Source organism: Chironomus tepperi, unplaced genomic scaffold, assembly GCF_022539635.2.
Source record: "Chironomus tepperi strain 1889 unplaced genomic scaffold, CSIRO-AGI_Ctep_v1 contig_123, whole genome shotgun sequence".
NCBI lineage: Eukaryota > Metazoa > Arthropoda > Insecta > Diptera > Chironomidae > Chironomus > Chironomus tepperi.
The window spans coordinates 596,979-617,278 of record NW_027226245.1 but is presented as its reverse complement, the minus strand read 5'-3'; the positions used below and the strand labels follow the sequence as shown (position 1 = coordinate 617,278).

The window sequence follows — 20,300 nt, the reverse complement described above, 5'->3', positions numbered from 1 at the left end:
GTGACGTCAGAGCAACATTACGTTTCATTGTTAATTTGTTGACGTTGCGATGCACACGTTACAGCGACGTAACACGTTATGCTCTTCAGAAAAACCAATTAAAAATGCCACAAAATTATCCTTAAAAATTAAATACAAATTTTTCATATTTATTATAATCCATATGCGTGTTGATTTTTCTTGTTTCCAATATAATCATAATTAAGTAATGTTTGATACAAATAATAAATTATTTCATCAATTTTTTTAATTGTACAACAAAATAAATCTTACAAATTAATTAAATGTGTGTGTGTGCTCACTTACATACTATAATTAATTAAAGCTATTGCATCCGAGAAATATTATAGAGAGAACTAGAGAGGATGAAATTGTATATAAAAGTCAAGGGACATGAATTGAAAAAAAGAAGAAAAAAAATTGAAGATGGAAAGTGCAGGAAAAAGTTCAAAAGTTTAAAGGAGGAAATTTTCTTCTTTTTAAGGCAAAAAAAAGAGAGAAAAAAGGACATAAATTGAATAGTTAATGGAATTAAAATACATTGAAAAACGTTTCGTTCCTGAATCTGTCTGTATATGTGTGTGTCTGAGTCCCACAATAAAGCTCTTTGAAAATTTTGTGCAATGTAAAAGTTCTATCGTGCAGAAATTAAGTTTTTTCTGTGCTGGCAAGCTAAAATAACTTTTAATTTTTTTTTTCTTTTCCATATTGCCATGCGGCATGACACGTAAAAATGGACTCTTTTGCAGGAGAAACGTTTTCAAAAAAATATATATATAAAGTTGAGTATAAGCATGAAAAAATACACAAAAATACAGAAAAAAAAATGCAAAAAGTTGTTTTGAAACACAGAAAACACTTGAAAGAGTTCAGTCGTTCTTTTTTTTCGTTTTGTTGTTGGTTCCTCTCTATAAAAAATTCCTTTCTCGTGCAATGCGAATTTTTAACAAAAAAATAAAAAAAAAAAACTTTTTTTTGAATCTATTCTGCTTGTGATGTTGGTGAGTGAATTCTTTTGTTTCGGTTTGACGATAAAATTGTAAAAAAATATTCACACAAACACGTTTTTTTTTGCTTTGGTTCACCATTAGTACGAGTTAGATTTAAAATCATAAATTAGTTGCAGAAACTGAAATGATGTGGGGAAAAAAGTTAAGTTAATTACAGAATTTTTGGGATTTGTTCAAGTATTTTTTGAGGATTGTTGAGATTTAAATTAGCAAATAAATTGAATTAAATTCTAAATTAAATAAATTAACTATCTAAAATAATTATTATATTTAAATTAATAATTATTATGTTAAATATATTTAAGTTTCTAACGGCCAATCAAAATTCAAATTCAACGGTTATTTTAAATTTGAATTTCAAGTGTCATTTGAAATTTTATTCGAAACGAGGTAAAATTCGGTAGGATTTCTAGCGTTCAGTAGAAAGATTAATAAATTTGCGACCAGTTAGAATTAAAATACTCAAAGTTAGCGATATTTTAAAAATCAAAATGAATTTAATGTTTAACGGTTTTGTAAAATTTAAATTGAATTCAATATTTAACGGCTTTTTATAGTTCAAATTGAATTGAATTCAACTCCATTTGAATTTTACAAAACCGTTACAATAGAGTGAGTTCATTTTGAATTTTACAAAACCGTTCCTTTTTTTTGTGGAAATTTTGGTCTTTAAAGCAATCAATTTGAATTCTACAAAACTGTTACTTTTCTTTTGATAATTTTGGTTTGAAAACAATATGATAAAAATCGTATAATTTTCAGTTATTAAGTATACAATTAGAAATAAATGTTAATTAAATGCTTTAAATCGTCTAAAATGCTTAAAAAATTTAAAATTATCAAACAACTCGTCTAAAAATTTGAAAATAAATTGACCGTTAAATTTCAATTTTCCGAAATTCTTAACTTTCAAGGACTTTTATGCTTCAATAAATATTAAATCTATCTTTTAATTTCTCTAACCTTACTTAAAACAAACCATTGTGTCTAATACTCAATTAATCCAAGTCAATCATTAAAAAATTCCAAATATTTCCTCAAAAATAAAATCCTCAACTTACATTCACAAAAACCGACTAGCAGTTCCAACACCAACTTCTGCATAGTTTTTTTTCTCTTTTTTTTCATTAAGTGAGCACGATGACATGGTAATTATATCAGAGAAAAATGTCACTAAAGCTTATAACAAATTTTCATTTTCAAGTTTTTTTTTTAATTACATTTCTATGAGAGAGCAAATTTAACGAATCTTTTATGCTGTTCTAGTTGTTAATGTATATATATTTTCTTTTCCTTAATTAAAACAACATGAAAGTTAATGTATATATATTTTTTTTGAAATCATCGAGTGTAAATTCAACAAAACTTTCTTAATTAAAGTAACTCGTCTCTTAATTTTTCTTGTATTTTTTTAAAATAATTTGCTCGCAAATAAATGTCATTTTAATATGTCGGCGACACTAAATTTGCACACTTAATTAAGTAACCGAGTGTCCAAATTAGCTATAGCCGACAATGATCCAGCAGTAAGATCCAGTAAATGAGATTGGTGAATTCATGAATTTAATTGTGTTGTTTAATTCTATATAAAGGTTATATAAACGTTCATCTCATATATCCTTTATCAAAAGGATAAAATTCAGTTTTTTTTTGTAATAATAAAAAAAATGTTAAATATAACTCAAATTAATTGGTCCGATGAAGAAAATTAATTGATGATTATAATCAATTAATCATTCAGTCGGGCGCACTTCGGACGGTAGATATTAATGTGATACTTATCAGCATGTCTAATTTCCGCTTGATCGCCTTTCATCTCCAGGAGCCGCTGATCCATTGAAACGAAAACCACGCAGTGGTGTTGGTGGCGATGAATGTTGATTTGATGATGATTGCTGTGAATTATTTTGCTGTTGTTGTATATGATCTTGATGCATATTTGCTAATTGATTCATATTTTGTATTGCCATCATTATTCTACGTCGTGCGCCCAGTGCTTTTATGCCAAGATTTATTAAATCTTGTTCATTTAATGTCGGAAATACACTCATATCGATTTCAGCGTTAACAAAATGTTGAATGTGATGTCCCAAACCCAAACCAGTCAACAATGTTGCGATGTCACTGTAATTTGATAGTTGTGAACGATGTCGCATTGGTGTTGAGTCGAGCAGTGATGTTGTCATGTTAAACAATCCAGGAACAATTCCATCTGGTGGTTGAGCATCAGACCATGAATTATGTTCGAGTTGTGATGGTGATGTTCTTGATATTCCCATGCCTTGCCCTTAAAATAAAAAGAAAATTTTATAAATTATTTCAATTTGATAAGTTTTTTTATTTAAATTCACTTTATTGTTAACAAATTTAACGTATTTTAGAAATTCAAAATTTTCAAAACTTCAATAACCGTTATAGTAATAATAATAAGTAGGAGAAGGATATATCAGGAAGTACTTACAGGCTGATGTTGGTGTACGAACTTCACCTTGTTGCGGTGTTAAGCTCATAGCACGTAATCCAGCAATTATACGTGGATCAAGCGAGTATGTAACTGAATCATTGATATTTTGCTGATTCATTGGCGATTCCATATAATTTCCCATCGTTGGATATTTTGATCCATAATTTATGGAATTTTCAGGCGACGTATTACGACTACTACCATTAACAGATCCATTCTTGTGAATGGAATTTTCGGAATTAAACGTTGAATATCCACTTGTATGTAAATCACTTACATTTGCAATATTGATGGAAGGTATTTGCATACTTGATGTGATTTGATTATGCTGCTGCAATAATGTTGCTGTCAATGGTGAGGCTGGCTGTTGTGTTACACGTGAACGCCAATTTAATTCTGGATTTATATTATTACTCCATGGAAGTTGTGGAATTTGTATTGGTGACATTGCCGAATAAGTCATTGATGATGCAACTAGCTGTGCTACAGAGCTATCCTTGAAATTAGTCATGTCATTTGGTCCATAATATGAATGCGGTATGTCAGCAATAATGCGATCTGATGTCAACTTAAGCAATTCATGACGAGCATCATAAATGTTTGTAATAAACTTTTCTATTCCTTTAATTACAATACACATTGTGCTTTGTCGTGCTTTCGGACGTGAGCTTATAAAAACATCATGTGTTGCCATTAATTCCTTTATTGTTTCGCTATCAATGTTAATATCAGGATAATCAAATATGACTGTCACGGGAATATTGCCCTAAACAATTAAATTTAATTAATTACATTGAAAAAAAGAATTTCATGCTTGATACTTACGAGTAATTGTTGTCGTGCCAAATAAACTCCGCTAATTGGTCCACTGATGGTAACTTGTGAGCGTTTTATTGGTTTAACATTTGAGTCATTCGAATCTTGGAATATAATTATCGTATTTGTACGCTGCATTATCTCCCGTAGGTTCTGAGCATTTCTACCAAGCACAATTGGATGATGTGATGTTGTTATTTCCAAATGCATGATTACGTGACGATGTGGCTGAATGAAACAAAAAACCGTTATATTTCAAAATTTCACATTTTAAATATTACAATACCGTTAAAATTCAAATTTAAAAAAGACGTTACTACTACTTACAGCTTGATCCTCAAACATGAATTCAATTATTCTTCTGGTCGCATCGATGACATTCTTATGTTCCTTTTCACAGCCCTTAACGAGCACCATCGATGAATGCAGTTTTGGTCGAGCACTAAATATAACTTGCACACCATACTGCTTTTCCATTTCCTTTATAAAAGGCGTATTATTATCATACGATGGTGCACCAGGATACATAATTGGTAATTCAAAGGAAAGTAATAACGGTGTAGATTCCCTGACTAATGATCGAGCTTTTTCAACACCTTCCAATGACCCACATAATGAAACTTGATTGGACTTTTCCGTTGGATTTGACCGATTAGAATCAGGAAAATGTATGTGAGTTTGTGTTTCATCCATTATTCGCTTTATGTTGTTTCCACCTCGACCAATTATGTAGCTATGGTCTGTATATGATACATCCATTTTCATTATTACTCGATTTCCCTGTAATTGGACATGAGTTTTATTGTGGTGATTAATTTTGAAAGGAAAAGAAGGAATGTTGCTGATTTGGGGTAGAATGACTGATAAGACACAAAGAGGAATTGTGTGACTGTTGCACTGTATGGTTTAGGATTAGATTTAAATAAATCTTGGGTTTAGGATTAGATTAAAATTAAATCCGAGGATTTAAAACAGCACATTATAGCTCAATAACTTACTTTAGCATCCAGAACTGCCATGACTTTGTCTTTGACTCGTAAAACGTCTTCCTTTTTGCCAATTATTCTCACATGTGGATCTGTAGGATTAATAAATGTAATTAATCAGACTTAATGATCCAGAACAACTTAATACTTACCTTTCCTGGTTTTTGCACCTATTTTAAGGCGACATGGCCATGATACATGGACTAAAGATTCCTTCATAAGCTGTAAATCAGGTAAAGTTAATTAAAATGTTATATTTAACAGCAGCATGCAACTCACGTTTGCAAAAAACCATTCTGCTTTGTTCATTGTTTCGCAATATCCTTCAACTGTTAATTAAAATGGAATTAATAAAAATATATATAAAAGCACATTGCATAATTAATAGCTCACGTTTAATCATCTCTTCCAATTTGATACGATCAATCTTGAATCGTTCTGTGTAAATTTCTTCTGGATCTGTAATTCCTAATCCAGCTGCAATAGTTCTTAAATCACTAAAACTATCGACAGATGAAAGTTCACTGCTTGGTGCCTCACTCGGAGGTCCAGTAGATGTCCCAGCAATTGATGAAAAGCGTGACGATAGGATATTAAATGGAACTGATTGTTGTGGAGTTGTCATTGTCAAAATTTTTATCTGGAAATTAATTAATTAAAAAATGTATGTGAATTTGAAGATTTTAGCATTAAACTTCAATAGAACTTACAAGAAAACAAATCAATGAAGTAGATTAGTTAAGTTTTTTAAAAGGTTTCTCAATATATCGTGGTCAAATTGATAAATTTAATTAAGTTGTTAAAATGCGTTTTTAGTGTGCGCAAAACTGAGAATTTCAAAGGGTGTCAAAGTACGCATTGAAATAAAATTCAAAAACAGTAACGGTTTATTATCGCGGAAAATTGTGAAAATTTATCAAAATAAGTGGAAAAACAGTGAAAAACAATCAATCAACGATAATAATCCTATAAGTATTCATAAAGTGCTGTTTTCAACATAATTTCATGCGGATTAGATTAGATTTACACAAAAAATCCACGTAATGTAAATATTTCAATGAAAAATGAAAATTAAGCGTTGAAAAATGTGGAAAATGAATATTTTTTTTATGTGTATTTAAGAGTGAGTGAGAGCGAGAGGCTTTTTAATAAACTTTTTGTCACCAATTGAAATTCCTTTCTCGCATAAACTTTATCAGTTAAGATTTTTTGTGAATCGCGGAAAAGTTACAGTGAAGGAAAATTTTTTAATAAACGTGATTGTGTCCAATGCGATGAGAATGATAAAGTATTTAACTTTTTATGCCATACCGAGTAGCAGCAATAAAAGAAATGAAGAAAAATATCATCATAATAGCATTAAATGAATGATACACAATATTTTTATAGGCATTATAAGGGATTCAGGCAGAAGAAAATTTTTATTTTGTCAATTTTCCACAATTTTTCTTTATAAAATTGAATAAATTTTCTCATGAAGCTACTCAAATGACTTTCAATGGCATTTGATAAAGGAGGACTTTTTTTGAGGGCGACAGGCATACAAAGTAGCAATGGTAAGTCAATTGAAAAGAAAAAGGTATGCAAAGAAGAACTTACAGCATATAAGACATGCTGATATTTTCATTTTGTTCCTTTCAATTCTCAAATCTTATGAAAGCTCATAATAATTTTTTATGTTCTTCTTATGGCAGAAATGGCGGCACAATTCTTACATTATTAGTGCTATTATTAACCGCAGCTATTGGCCAACAAAAATAGAATTTTGACATCATAACAGAGAAGTTATGTTTTGCGACTCAGTGGTATGCTGGATCTGAATTGATGAGAGGATTGGATATTTGAAGGATGTTAAATTTAACTGGATCTTGACTGGATCATTTTATGGGGTGAGTTTATAGTTTGTCGGTCTACAAATGCATATCAGCATTTAAAAGTCTGAAATTGCTGTGCAACTGTTAACCTTATGGACTTAGATATAAAACTCAATCAACTATGGATTTGGGATTAGCATGCACTCAATCCAGTTTTGATATAGACAAATCGACTTTATAATGATTGATGGGCAATGCACAACCAATAAATTTCATAAATTACAACTTCAGAGGTCATAGAATCTAAAATTTACAAGCCTAGCATACGCGAGAGTTACACAATTTATCACTAATTTAAGAGTCAATTGCGTATTTCGAGACATAAGAAGCTTCAATTAACAGTCGTTGCAGCTTCTCCCTGGATGTGCTTTGAGTTACGCTAGTCTTAAAACATATTGGTGTTCATTCATCAGTGATGTCCAATCTTTTTTCAAAAATGTGCATATTTTGGAGGGAAATTAATCTTAATTTAACCATTTTTAAGAACGCAACTGGGTGCGAAGGTCTTGAAATGTCTGAATGGGTATGATTAGTCTTGATTTGCATTCATTAATTGCTGGTAGACTTAGGGATTGTATAGGAAGTTTCATACATATCTGTTAATGTCCATAACTAGTTCAAATCCATAATAAGGATATTCAATACGATTTCAAGTCATTTAGACAAAGTATAAGCATTAATTCAGGGCATGACTTCATTCTATCTACTATTAATTCAGCACTAATATGCTTGACTCTTCATTTCAATCGATCTCCACTTATTAGTCACAATCTAGTCATTGACAATCCATAAAATGACACAATACTTCAATTTCCTATCATCACACTCATTAATTGCACAAACACAAACTCAATCTAGACTAAATTAAGAGCATTGACCAAGCGCAACACATGACGAGCATGTTGTCAACATGTGACGCTTCGTGACGAGAAATTGGCGGGTAATTTTGGAGGGAAATTACCGACCATCAGGACATATTACAAAATCCACTAGAAATGTCATTATTTAATCACTAAATCACGTCATTAGAACTGCTCAATATAATCCACAAATGTCAATTTAATGAACTTTTCACATCCAAGCACGCTTCGAAAGCATTTTATGGAAATTTAATACAAATGACATTAAATGTTAATGCTTACCCTTGCTTAAACGTTTCCGATTTCCTTAAGAAATATTAATTCGATGAAGCGTGTTACGTACTTTGTTGTTCCTTCTTTTGTTTAATGCCAAGTCAGGCGCGAAAAAAAAATTCTTTTTTCTCGCTTTTTGTAGATTTTTTTTTTATTAATTACAATTAACACTTAATTATCGTTGGTTTGGTAAAATCAGTATAAACACACGCGAATTTTTTATTCTTTGTACTTTTGATGCTGTTGGATGGAAAATCAATTTCCAAAATATTTATTACTTAAACTTTGTTCCTTACTTTTAAAGTAAATTCGAGATTAATTCGCGATAATTTAATCGTTGATGTCCTATCGATTGAAGAGTTGAATCTTAAATGACTGGATGGGCTGAGAACCGGATGATAATTTTCTGGACGTATTTTTGGTCCATTTTATAGCAAATTTTATAGGAAGTTATTTAAAATGTTTGAAAGCCGTTGGATGGTCACGTGGGATGTTGAATTTTTACTAGATGTTAGTGATGATAGGTAGTTTTGCTGGATCTTTGTATTTGTGGTGATTGCATGGTTTTTAGATGTTTGCAGCATGTAAAGTTTAGTCAGACAATCCATGTTCCAATGTAATTTTAGAATTTTAGATTTATTCATCAAATTTCCAAATATTCCTGCTGTTTTGATGTACTTGAATTGCTTATTGTGTCTTGTTCAATCTAATTCCATTTGCTGCTGTAGATGAGGAATGCTGTTCAGCTTTAAAATCCCTTAATATAAGAAAATAAAAGAAAAATTTATTGAAATTTTTATGTCAACAAAGAAAAAGTATGAAGTGAAGTTGGCTTTGGTTTAACATTTTTACGTACGTAAAAACGTAAGAAAAACGTATGAAGTGTTAAAAATTCAAATTTTTACGTTTTTTTAACGGATATTGCTTTGACTTTTGAATTCCTAATGGACAAAAAGCATGCTTTCCTGGTACAAAAAGTAGTGATTCAGTACCTAAAAAGACTTAATGCTGATTTTAAGCTCATTGACTTTATTATTGCCATATTTAATTCTCAACACACGTTATCTTCTTAACCCACAGTTTTTTGACATGTTCATCATATTACTAAACCAAAAATAAACACTCAAACATTAACACATAATTTATCAATTCCATCTCCACATTTTAAAAAAACAAGTATTTACATCATTATCGCTTAATGATTTGCTCATTGCTGTGCTCTAAAAAGCACAGCTCAAAAAATTTTAATCGCGAACTTAATTTTAATACCACACACGTGAGAATTGAGTTCATGAATCAGATGGGAGTACTTAAAACTTTAACACACATAATAATTAAAACATTAAACACTTCACATTAATTTTGATTCCTCTAACATAAAATCTGAATATGTTAATTTAATAAACTTTACTTTTTTATGTATTTATGTTAACTTTTTGAAGTTTATGCAGCTTAAAGTGCTAATTTTTATGCAAAATACCAACATAAACACAAAATTAATGATATTCTATCTGTGCATTATGTACAGCATAAATTTGCAACATCATTTGAACATTTTTTTCATGAGTCATAGCAGCATATAGTCATACATAATGTTCAAATCTGTGACAATGGCTTATATAAGCTTAATTTACTTCTCATCGTCGTAATCTGGATGATTTTTTGGAAAATCAATCATGAGAAAGTTTTGATTATGTGGAGGGATTTAAATGCAGCATAAGTTGATGTTTAAGAGGATTATGTCATGTGGCTATCAGATTTAAAAAAACATTTTTTAAATACTCATTGTCTGTAAATTCATTTAATGTACTTACGGGAAATCCAATGCTGTATAAACATTCTCTAATTACTAAATTAATTAATCTGATGCTTGCTGAGATTCACAGTAAGCTAATATCCTAGGATATCCGATATGTCTGCGATATATTAGACAATGAAATTTAAAAAAACATTAAATCTCATTTATTAGCAGAATCATTTAAATTGTGATTTATTTAACAGAATAAATCTTCAAAATTGACAGAATTAAGCTATCATGTGTCAAGAACCATTTAGGAATTCTTTAGTTTGTTAAGTTAATTAAGAATTATAAAAAAAAATTCAAAATCGTCTAAAAAATGAAAATTAAAATTTAAAATCTACAAACCCGTTAAAAAGTTCTACAAGTTGTACTTGAAGTTGGCTTTGTTAGAATAACTGTGAAACTAAATAGTCGAAAAATAATTTAAAATTTACAAAACCGTTAGAAAGTTGTTCAAGTTATTCTTGAAGTTAGATTTGTTCGAATAATTTTAAATCCGAATTGTTCGTTAAATTTGATTTGTATTCTTATTCATTTAAATTGTCTAAAATTGTCATTTTTGTTGCTGTTTAAAGAGTCTTTCAAAGTATTGTCCTTAATCTGAAATAATTGTTCCTAAAAAGAGTGCATTACCCCAAACTCAATCATTACTCTCATTACCCTACACACCAAAAAATCAAGTCTACATACAAAATGATTAATGATAGATTTTTAAGTAAACATTAAATGAACCCCTTCATTTTCACGAAGTGAAAATAAATTCGGCCATACACCAAATTAGTGGAAGGAAAAAAAAATCACTGTAAAAAATTACCGTTTTGCGTGCCGCATTTAAATCCCATTCTAAAAGGAGAAAATTGTGTTGAAATATCCATAAAAAGGCATATAATTATCTTACACTTGATATTTTTTGAGGCGGTAATGAAAGGGCAAAAAGTGGACTAAAAATTTATATCCAATTATGTATGTGAGAGATGTCGATAAGATCAAATGGTGCCATATACTCGATAATTCGTATAAATTTGATGCCTTTTAATGACAAGACCCCGTTATGACATCATTTTGACTTCAATCATCAAAGAACCTTCAATGCAACATAATCCTCAAAGAGATCATCAATGTTAACATCCCTTAAAAATGATTGAAGTCAACAAATTTCACTGCTGTATTGACCTTACTCATGATTTCTCGAACTCAAAAATAAATATTGTTTACCTACATTATGTATGCCATATTCAAAACGAGCATGAAAAAATCTTTTCTGATTACTCATCATAAACAATATCAAGCTTCGTTAAGCAATAAGAAAGTTTGCGTACAATCAGAGAAACGAAAAGAAAAAAAATTGGAAGAAAATCTTACAACAGAAGAAAAGCATCAAGTTAGTAAAAAAATACGGAATGAGGAAGTTTATGTTTTTGTTTGTAATTTTTTTACTTTCTCCTTTTTCATCTTCGTCTTATTTGCTGATGAATTTTTCTCGCTTTTAAGCTTGATCTGAGAAAAAATTGCATACTTTGATTCAGTTTTAGATGGTTTTGTCTTAAGAATTTATAAAAATAGATACAATTCGACTGTCCAGATCCTATCAGGTACAGATCATGCTCTCGAGAGCTTGATCCACGCGAATATACTAGGAGGGCACACTCGCGGGCGATACTCACAGCTTATTTTGTTCTTAAAACCACGCTATTTGTCTGCTAAGGAGGATTGTAAAAGGATAAGGATATTAAATCACAGATGGGAGCTCTTGAGAGGGATAGCACAGCATTTGGTACTGGACATTACCAAGCAGAAGCCAGTGAAAGGGACAGTTTGTGTCGCCGTTTGAAGAAAGCCCACGATTGGACCAGCGAGATACATCATTTGAGGGAGATCATGGATTACAATTGATCTATATGATCAGTGAAGTAAGCAAACAGTGAGGATATCAAATCGTGGATCGTATTCAAAGATCCAGGATTGTGAACAACGCCACAGGATATCGTCGAAAGCTCCTCAAAAGCAGTCTGTGAAGGTGACAACCACCTACAGAAGGGTCCACCTGCAGAAGATGTGATTCGGTGGACCTTAATCGATTTTTATATTTACATCCATGTCAACTCTGCCCCAAAATACACTCCAATCCACTCTTAAACTTAATCTCGAATCCAAACTTGTGTCAATGTTAACTGCTGCTAAAAAGTGAATAAACAATTTAGCAAGTGAACAGTGAGAAGATGTGAATCGAATGGTAAAGAAAAAGAAGAACGAATGAAAATTTACAAATTCACTACGCGACGAAAAAAAAATGCTTTTTGATCTGTTTTTGGAAGAAAATCAAAAGAAATTGAGAATTTATGTTCATGATGTTTGTCTGTTTACATAAAAAATGTTCAGCAAAAGTTTCATATTATTATCCAAAATAAGTTATGTATCTGGCAAGATGACACGATGAGATATTGACAAATTGTCGATGAGCTCTTTTTTACCAAGATTTATCGAAGCTGCTCTTAACATTTTCTAAAATTATCCATAAAAAGACTCCAAGAAATACAATTTTATTTGCATAATCTTCAGCTCCTGTTTCCTCTTATATCAAGTCGATGAAAAACAAATCGGAGGGCATATAAAAAAAATTTTGCAGACGATTGGGGAAATTGGAACAAGAAAAGGTAAATCTTCAAAAGACACTTAAGGATCTAGTAAATACGATAAATCAATTGACAATTGCTTATGTTTACTGTAAAAAGGAATTATACGATTTTTAAACGACATACATATCCTCTCTGATCCATTGCCATTGCTCTTGCTCTTGTTGATGTTATGTGTATTGAGACATGACATTAGATTTACATAGTAAATCACAATTCTCATGCTTCCGTCTCTTGTGTGCACATACATATATGTTGGTATAATATACATCTTATGCTTATTTCATGCATGTAATATATGAGTCATATAAAATTCCTTTAATATACATGCATGAGACAGAAGGAAAAAGAGACGACTTGAAGCTTTCATACGATGACGATAATATAGATACAGATAAGTGATTGAGGATGTAAATATGTGCTTATACAGAAAGCAAAAGATAACTTTGCATAATTTTGCATGCATCAACTGCTGTCTCTGACACTTCATTAGGCACATCACAATTTATGTGTGATAATGTGCATGTTTCATTTTTCGTTCTCCTTACACTTATCCTTTATTTTCTCTCTTTTATGCTATATAACAAATATTTCATTTGCGTTAAATGCTTTTCATGTACACAACAACTTTGAATAATTTTCCATACAATATAGCAATACTTTATTACTATCATAAACATTTCGTTAAGTTTATGGGAATTTTAGGATGTGTGCTTTTGTTGTTTGAATGATTTTTTATTAAACTTTAAGATTATCAGCAGTTTTGATGCTTTTTTTGACAGTGTATTGAAGAGTCCTTAACGATGGAGATCCAATTTAGGATATTCTGTAGATTTCTAAGCTCTATAGAATCTGAAATGTAAAGTAGGTAACAATAAGAACAGGAATGTAAATCATAATAATCTCGCAGCAGCTGTGAGTCCAGTAGTCAATTGAAACCCCTTACAGATCTTGTAACTAGTGTTTAAGTCAGCTTTCGTTCTAATAATCCATTAAACTACAATATATTTAGGTCCGTTCCATCCAAACAGTCAAGGATCATGCTCAGCAAATCGTCAGTTATTTTGATCAAACATATTCACGAGGACGCTCATTTAGGTTTTGTCTGTCAGGGTCAATTCAAGCTGCATTCGATGAATTAACACCTATCGTATCTTTCTTATTTAAGCCTTCAAATTCGATTCGAGTCGATTTTTCCTTACACAATCTTAGCCATCTTCGAGCTCTGCTAACTTCTAACTTGATCATTCATGACTCGTTCTTGCATCTCTTACTTACTTACTAATGTCGCTGTTCGTACAGATCAATTACGGTCCATGACCTCCCTCAGACGTCTAAAGCTGGGTCTATTACTAGCTTGCACATGCCAACTAAAATCTCACGTTATCTAATTCTAAGTTCTCTTCTAAGTCATTAAAATGCTACACCTTAGAAGTCGAATTATATAAATGTCCCAAAAATTCACCAGACACTCAATAACAGGGAACGCATTTTCTCTTTATTAACAACAACACCTTCATACACTTCAGTCCATACCTAAGTTTACACACGGCAACAACATCACACCCTTATTAAATGTTTTTAAAAGACTATGTATGAAAATCAATAAAGCCTTTATAACTAACAATCATTAAAAATTATAGAGAGCATGTCAGCAACACATCAATTTATGTATGAAAGTTTAATATTTCAATAAGTCTATACGTCTTGTGTGACATGACGAAATAAAGACTTTTTTATTAAAAATAGAACAAAATTGTTGTGGCTTTTAATTTGTAATCACCTCTTAATGCTACCTACACATGTGAATAGTACTTATTACATAAAGCTTTAATTTAACTCATTCCCAATTAAATTTTATTAATCTAACAGCATAGTAGATTTATGTAAATTCAATTTACCTATAATTATGACTTTCAATGTAATTAATAATCAGCAAACAACGTACAGCAGTTGGCACTAATGATGTTAGGCACATAAACATGCATTGAATGCTTCATACTTAATAGTTAAGCACATATCTAATATAGAATAAAAAAAAACGAAAATTGTGATTGTCACCTAATTTTATTAGGGATATATGTGCGTATATGTTTCAGATTAATAAATTATAATGTGCTCACCCCCACCAAAAAATTGTATTCAGAGGAATATTGAAGGGTAGATGTATATTTATTATTTTCACATGTTGTTGTTATGCATGTGATTATCGAAATTAAAATTAATATTTTTTCTTCTCCTCTATTCCCACAAAAGCCAGCTTTTTGTATAAAGTACATCCGCAGCTCAATTTAGTTGCTGTTGTCAAAGGGAATATGCATTAGTGTCCAGACTTTGTTCGTTTGTCTACTATATCCAAATAGTACAAGTTAGATGATAGATTCAAAATCTGGCATCAGGCCGGTCGTGACTCCGGGACCAAGTCAGAGTCGTGCAAGCCTGTGGACGGATTTCTGATCTATTGGCTAATTTGTGCTATTTGAGATAGCGATGCTCATGTTCCTCAAGGTGTCTACCTGCTCAACTATCTAACTTAGTGCTCCTAAAAATTAAACTTCCACGCGGAGTCCTGCCTGTCCAACAATCTAATTTAGTACTCCTAAAGCTTAAACTTCAACTTGAAGTCCTGGCTACCAAATTATCTAACTTAGGACTCGAAAAGCTCAAACTTCCACGTGGAGTCTTGCTTGCCCAACTATTATCTTAGTATTCCTTAAGCTTCAAAGCTAGAAGTCCTGCTTGTAGTGACTGAATAGTATGTCAAATGATCATCAACTTTAAATGCGCTTTTCCAGTCCAAATATGTCAATTCAAGTACTGCTCTTTATTTTCGCGTAAAAATTGATGATGTCGATGATAATAATTGGAATATGAGTCTATTATTTTCATAGTTATTCATATATATACAGTAGCGCTCAAAATGATAAGGACAGTACAATATTATTCACATTTTGTTTGATTGTGCCACTTCTACTTATCCAATTGAGCTGAAATTTGGAATAGTTGTATAGTTTACAATATACTGTTATATGGTTTTAACAAAATATACTATAATTAAGTATTTTTGAAATTACCGTTAGAAAACCAAAATGGCTGCCTCAAAATGATAAGGACACTTCATAGTGAAAATTTATTTAATATAGTAATATTAATGAACATTTTTGAATGCAAACATAAAATTTGTTGAATATTCTTTAAATTAATGCATGATTTATGCTAAGATTTATCACCAAATTTTAATTTTTTTAATCGCATGAAAATGTTGACTTATTTTGATAAAATTCCATCCAAATAAAGTCAAAATAATAAATAAACTCAATATCTACTTGTTTACATCCACTTATGTGCGACAAAGTTAATTAAAGTGAATATTTTTCGAAAAAAATTGTTTTCTCTAAGCAAAATTTTTGTAAACATTCATCAAAAATGGAAATTTTTTAAGATTACAAAGCTGAAATTAGTCTATAACTCTTTATTTTTGGTCATACTTTAACATATATTCAGCTTGGGAACTGTCACTAAAGAATCAAGTGACAAATCAATCGATTTGTATGACCATCTAATGACACAAAATTACTTGGAAAATTTTTTTTGTAAAAAAATTAATTCTAATGCTGGAAGCGCAAAATTTAAAGCATAAGATGATTAAAAATGCCAAATTTAAGTCATTTATGTCAAAACTTTGCATCTGAAAAATGTATTTAGATAATTTTCAAAAAATTCCTATGTTCCATATTCAATGACCTTGATTTGCAGGACAAAATCGATTGATTTTTCACTTGATTCTTTATTGGCAGTTCCCAAGCTGAATATATGTTAAAGTATGATCAAAAATAAAGAGTTAACGACTAATTTCAGCTTTGTAATCGGAATATTTAGTTAAAAAATTTCCATTTTTGTTGAATGTTTACAAAAATTTTTCTTAGAAAAAACCATTTTTTCAAAAAATATTCACTTTAATTAACTTTGTCGCACAAAAGTGGATGTAAAAAAGTAGAATTGAGTATTTATTATTTTGACTAGTTATTGTAATTATTTATACAAATTTGATGGAATTTTATCAAAATAAGTCAACATTTTCATGCGATTATTAAAATTTGGTGATAAATCGATAGAAGCATAAATCATTTAATTTAAAGAATATTCAACAGTTTGCATTCAAATATGTTCAATTTACTATATTAAATAAATTTTCACTATAAAGAAGTGTCCTTATCATTTTGAGCGGCAGCCATTTTGGTTTTCTAACGGTAATTTCATTTAATTATAGTATATTTTGTTAAAACCATATAACAGTATATTGTATATACAACTATTTCAAATTTCAGCTCAATATAAGAAGAAGTGGCACAATCAAACAAAATGTGAATAATATTCATAGTTATTCATATATATACATAAATTTATAATGCTTTTGTATCATGATACTATATGATAAATATTTAATTCGAAATATGATAGTTATCGACTTTATAATCATATACATATGAAAATTATAAATTGAGTTGACCGAATTATTATCAATTCTTTTTTTTTATTTTTATTTTTTCAATAGATAGATATGAAAATATTGTTGAATATAGCATTTTTGAAGTGATTATATGTGTTTGATTAAGCGATCTATTTATGACGCATTTTTATCGTTAATCATTATTTACTCAAAACAAGATTTATGAATGGTGGAATTTTATGGTCATTTGTGATCGCAAGTCAATAATTATTGTAATGACTAGGATATATGCCAAAAAAAATGGTGTCAGAATGATATTTTTATGGAACATATGTAGGATATGAGAGCAATTTGAGGAATGTGGTCGTTAACTTGATGCTATTATTGATTGTGGATGCAATGTGATTTGGCACAATATCTAAGTTTGAAGGCTCGATAGAGAGATTTATTGAGTGTTATTTAGATTCGTTGGTAGACTGTCAATTAATAAGAATCATAAACAAGTCCCAAGTCTCAAACCCAAGTAGAACTACGGTCTGTTGCGTAACTACTTGGTCAGTGTCGTCAAGGTGTGTACCACGTCACACTGGTATGTTGTAGAACAAGCGCTGATATACAACAAATAAATTTTCGATTTTCTATAATTAAAAGTTGAAGATTTGTTCCAAAACGCATGTGATTTTCCTGCATATTCTTCGATCAAGCTTCAATGCTCAGATTCTAATTCTATTATTACAACATATTTCAAACATTAGAACAAATGAACTAATTTTGACAAACTGGTACTTTCTACTTCATACCCAAAACTCACTCAAAAATGCCTGTAAACCTTTGAAATTCAAATTCTGATCTAACCTCAAAAAAATCATTAATACATAAAAAACATTCAAATGTGAAACATATTTCCCAAAAAAATCAACATTGAAACCATATTGGCAACATTTTAGAAATATGTTAATTAAAAGCCTTTCTCCTGTTTGATAATTAAATAATCAGTCAAGTGTGATGAAATAAAGAGCTCTGAAATTCAACCCTCGTCACCTTTTTCACATTCATTCATCAGGTTGAAATTTCATGCCATTTATAATAAACTTTTTTTGTTATTTCTTTCTCTGCTTTTTCCCTTCAATCTATCACAACGCTTCCATATATATTTATGGTTACAAAAGTAAAATTGGTTTTAATTAAAAATCAACACTAGAAAATAGAAAATAGAAAATTTCACGTTGGAGGGTGTGTTATTATTGGTTTTAGATGTATGTTGTAGATTTCGTGTGAAAGACATACAATAGTAAGCAACAAATTAACAGCAGTGTTTAATGTCAATTTTCAAATATTGCAAAAACTATTATCGTTATGTATGTTTATAGAAATGTAATATCAGAAAATTAATTTTCCATCCCCTTTTTTTACCGTCGACAATACAATTATTTTCTTTCCACCTTAGTGTTGTGCCTGTGTGTTAAATACAGAGTTGCTAAACAGACACCTGTTAGTGGCAAAAATCGTACAATTTCTTAATAATTTGTATGGTTTTTTACAAAACCGTACAATTTCTAGATAATTTGTATGGTTTTGTAAGAAAACCCATACGCATTAATAAGAAATTGTACGGTTTTTGTCTGTGAAAGGTGCCTGTTTCGCAACTCTGATTAAATAACCATAACAGATAGTAAGCAGACATAAACACTGACTGAATGAGACGAAATAACGAAGAAATTCATTAACGAAATAGAGCCACCAAAACATACGGTAATTTAATAATGTCAGTAATGTTTATTTAATTTTTGTATCCCCCTTCATGGCCTTTAACTGTACAAAAAATACGACATTCGATGAACGACTCGATAAGCATTTTGCTAAAAGGGAAGAGATGAGGAAATCGATCGACATTAAATTTAACCGATTTATAGACTGGGGTGACATCAAAGATTATCGTTGTCGATTTTTCTTCCTTACTCGATGGCACACTTATCGTCGTCTTTATACTCTTATTGCTTTTCAATATACCGACATATAGATATTGAAAAAAAAAATGGAATAAAAATTGTTTTTATCTAGTCTGGCTTTTTTGCACTTTCTTCCGTTTCTCGGTGCTTTCGACTTGTCTGACAATGCAATGATTTTTTTGTTAACATTTTTTTGTACAGTAAATATTGAGATTTGTAGATTTGGATAGAGATTTATGCAATAGATATCGGATGGGAAGAAATTATTAGGAATTTATAGCTTAAAAATATTTGATTTTTAATGTATTGTAAAAGTTCACTGACCTGACTGATGTTGCGTTGCTTCAGGGCAGGGATGTTGAAAGATTATATTATTAGGGGTAAGGGTTAGGAAGCCCGGGGGCTCAAAGTCATTTGTTTATTTAGTCAATCTTATTAAAAATTTAAATTCAATTATTTTTTGGTCACTTTGTGAAAATGACACTGCAATTGCAATTGATTTAGTTCATCTAAGTAATAATTATAGTCATCTCGGAGAGGAGCCCAGGGTCAATGAATGTCCCTCTCTTTGGCTGTGCCTTTGTATTGTTCTCCATTCTGTATCAGTTTTGCAAAATAATTGATATTTGAATTATATCGAAAATCGCAAATATCGCTTTGATTTAGTCCTAATCATAGAAATTTCCAGCATATAATAATAAAATCTGTCTCAATGCTACACAGATCATAACTATCCTCATAGCTTCATAACTTGTCACATCACATAATTTCTAGACCTCATTTGCCACATTCTTAGACCTCAATATGATCTCATAAAATTTTTCATGATGCTGTATTATTAAATATCTATTGAAAAGCCCTCAATAGTCACTAGTTCTTATATTAACATTACTATTTTTAATGCTTAACGATTTCTTACAATATTTTGATGGCTTTGGCAATAAATGCAATGATCCAATTCATTTTGTCTCCGACTTTCTGTCGCCAATGGGACGGTAAATTTGTAAAAAAAAAATGAAGAGAAAAAAGAATGAAAAACTTTGGACTACACAGCTGTTACAAAAAAAGAAAATATTCTTGACATTTTTCTCTTTTCTTAATTCAGATATTTTTTCTAACTATAATAGAGACATATTCATTATGATCATTTTATAATCAATTTGATTTTATTCATTTTTTCCTTT

The 20,300-nt window shown here is 30.3% G+C and overlaps 1 protein-coding gene across 3 annotated transcripts; it reads right to left on the bottom strand.

Moving 5' to 3' along the window:
* Positions 1 to 303: 303 nt before the first annotated feature.
* Positions 304 to 6,114, bottom strand: BicC (protein bicaudal C). Of its 3 annotated transcripts, XM_070636312.1 has the most exons (11): positions 5,987 to 6,114; positions 5,670 to 5,916; positions 5,556 to 5,605; positions 5,429 to 5,498; positions 5,289 to 5,368; positions 4,618 to 5,070; positions 4,300 to 4,518; positions 3,752 to 4,240; positions 3,472 to 3,691; positions 2,072 to 3,297; positions 304 to 1,129 (listed from the first exon to the last, which is right to left on the bottom strand). In XM_070636312.1, the coding sequence occupies exons 2-10, from the start codon at positions 5,899 to 5,901 to the stop codon at positions 2,801 to 2,803; spliced, it is 2,310 nt and encodes a 769-aa protein (XP_070492413.1). In that variant the 5' UTR covers positions 5,902 to 5,916; positions 5,987 to 6,114; the 3' UTR covers positions 304 to 1,129; positions 2,072 to 2,800. The 3 variants fall into 3 exon arrangements, with proteins under 3 accessions (XP_070492413.1, XP_070492411.1, XP_070492412.1); XM_070636310.1 differs by having other exon boundaries at positions 3,472 to 4,240; XM_070636311.1 differs by lacking the exon at positions 304 to 1,129 and having other exon boundaries at positions 1,985 to 3,297; positions 3,472 to 4,240.
* Positions 6,115 to 20,300: the final 14,186 nt, after the last annotated feature.

Bases quoted from the DNA above. Each gene is read 5' to 3' on its own strand.
- BicC (XM_070636310.1), bottom strand. From the start codon at position 5,901: ATGACAACTCCACAACAATCAGTTCCATTTAATATCCTATCGTCACGC. The intron at 5,499-5,555 runs GTGAGTTGCATG...CCTGATTTACAG, and splicing joins CAGAATGGTTTTTTGCAAAC to CTTATGAAGGAATCTTTAGT. The intron at 4,241-4,299 runs GTAAGTATCAAG...TTAATTGTTTAG, and splicing joins TGGCACGACAACAATTACTC to GGCAATATTCCCGTGACAGT.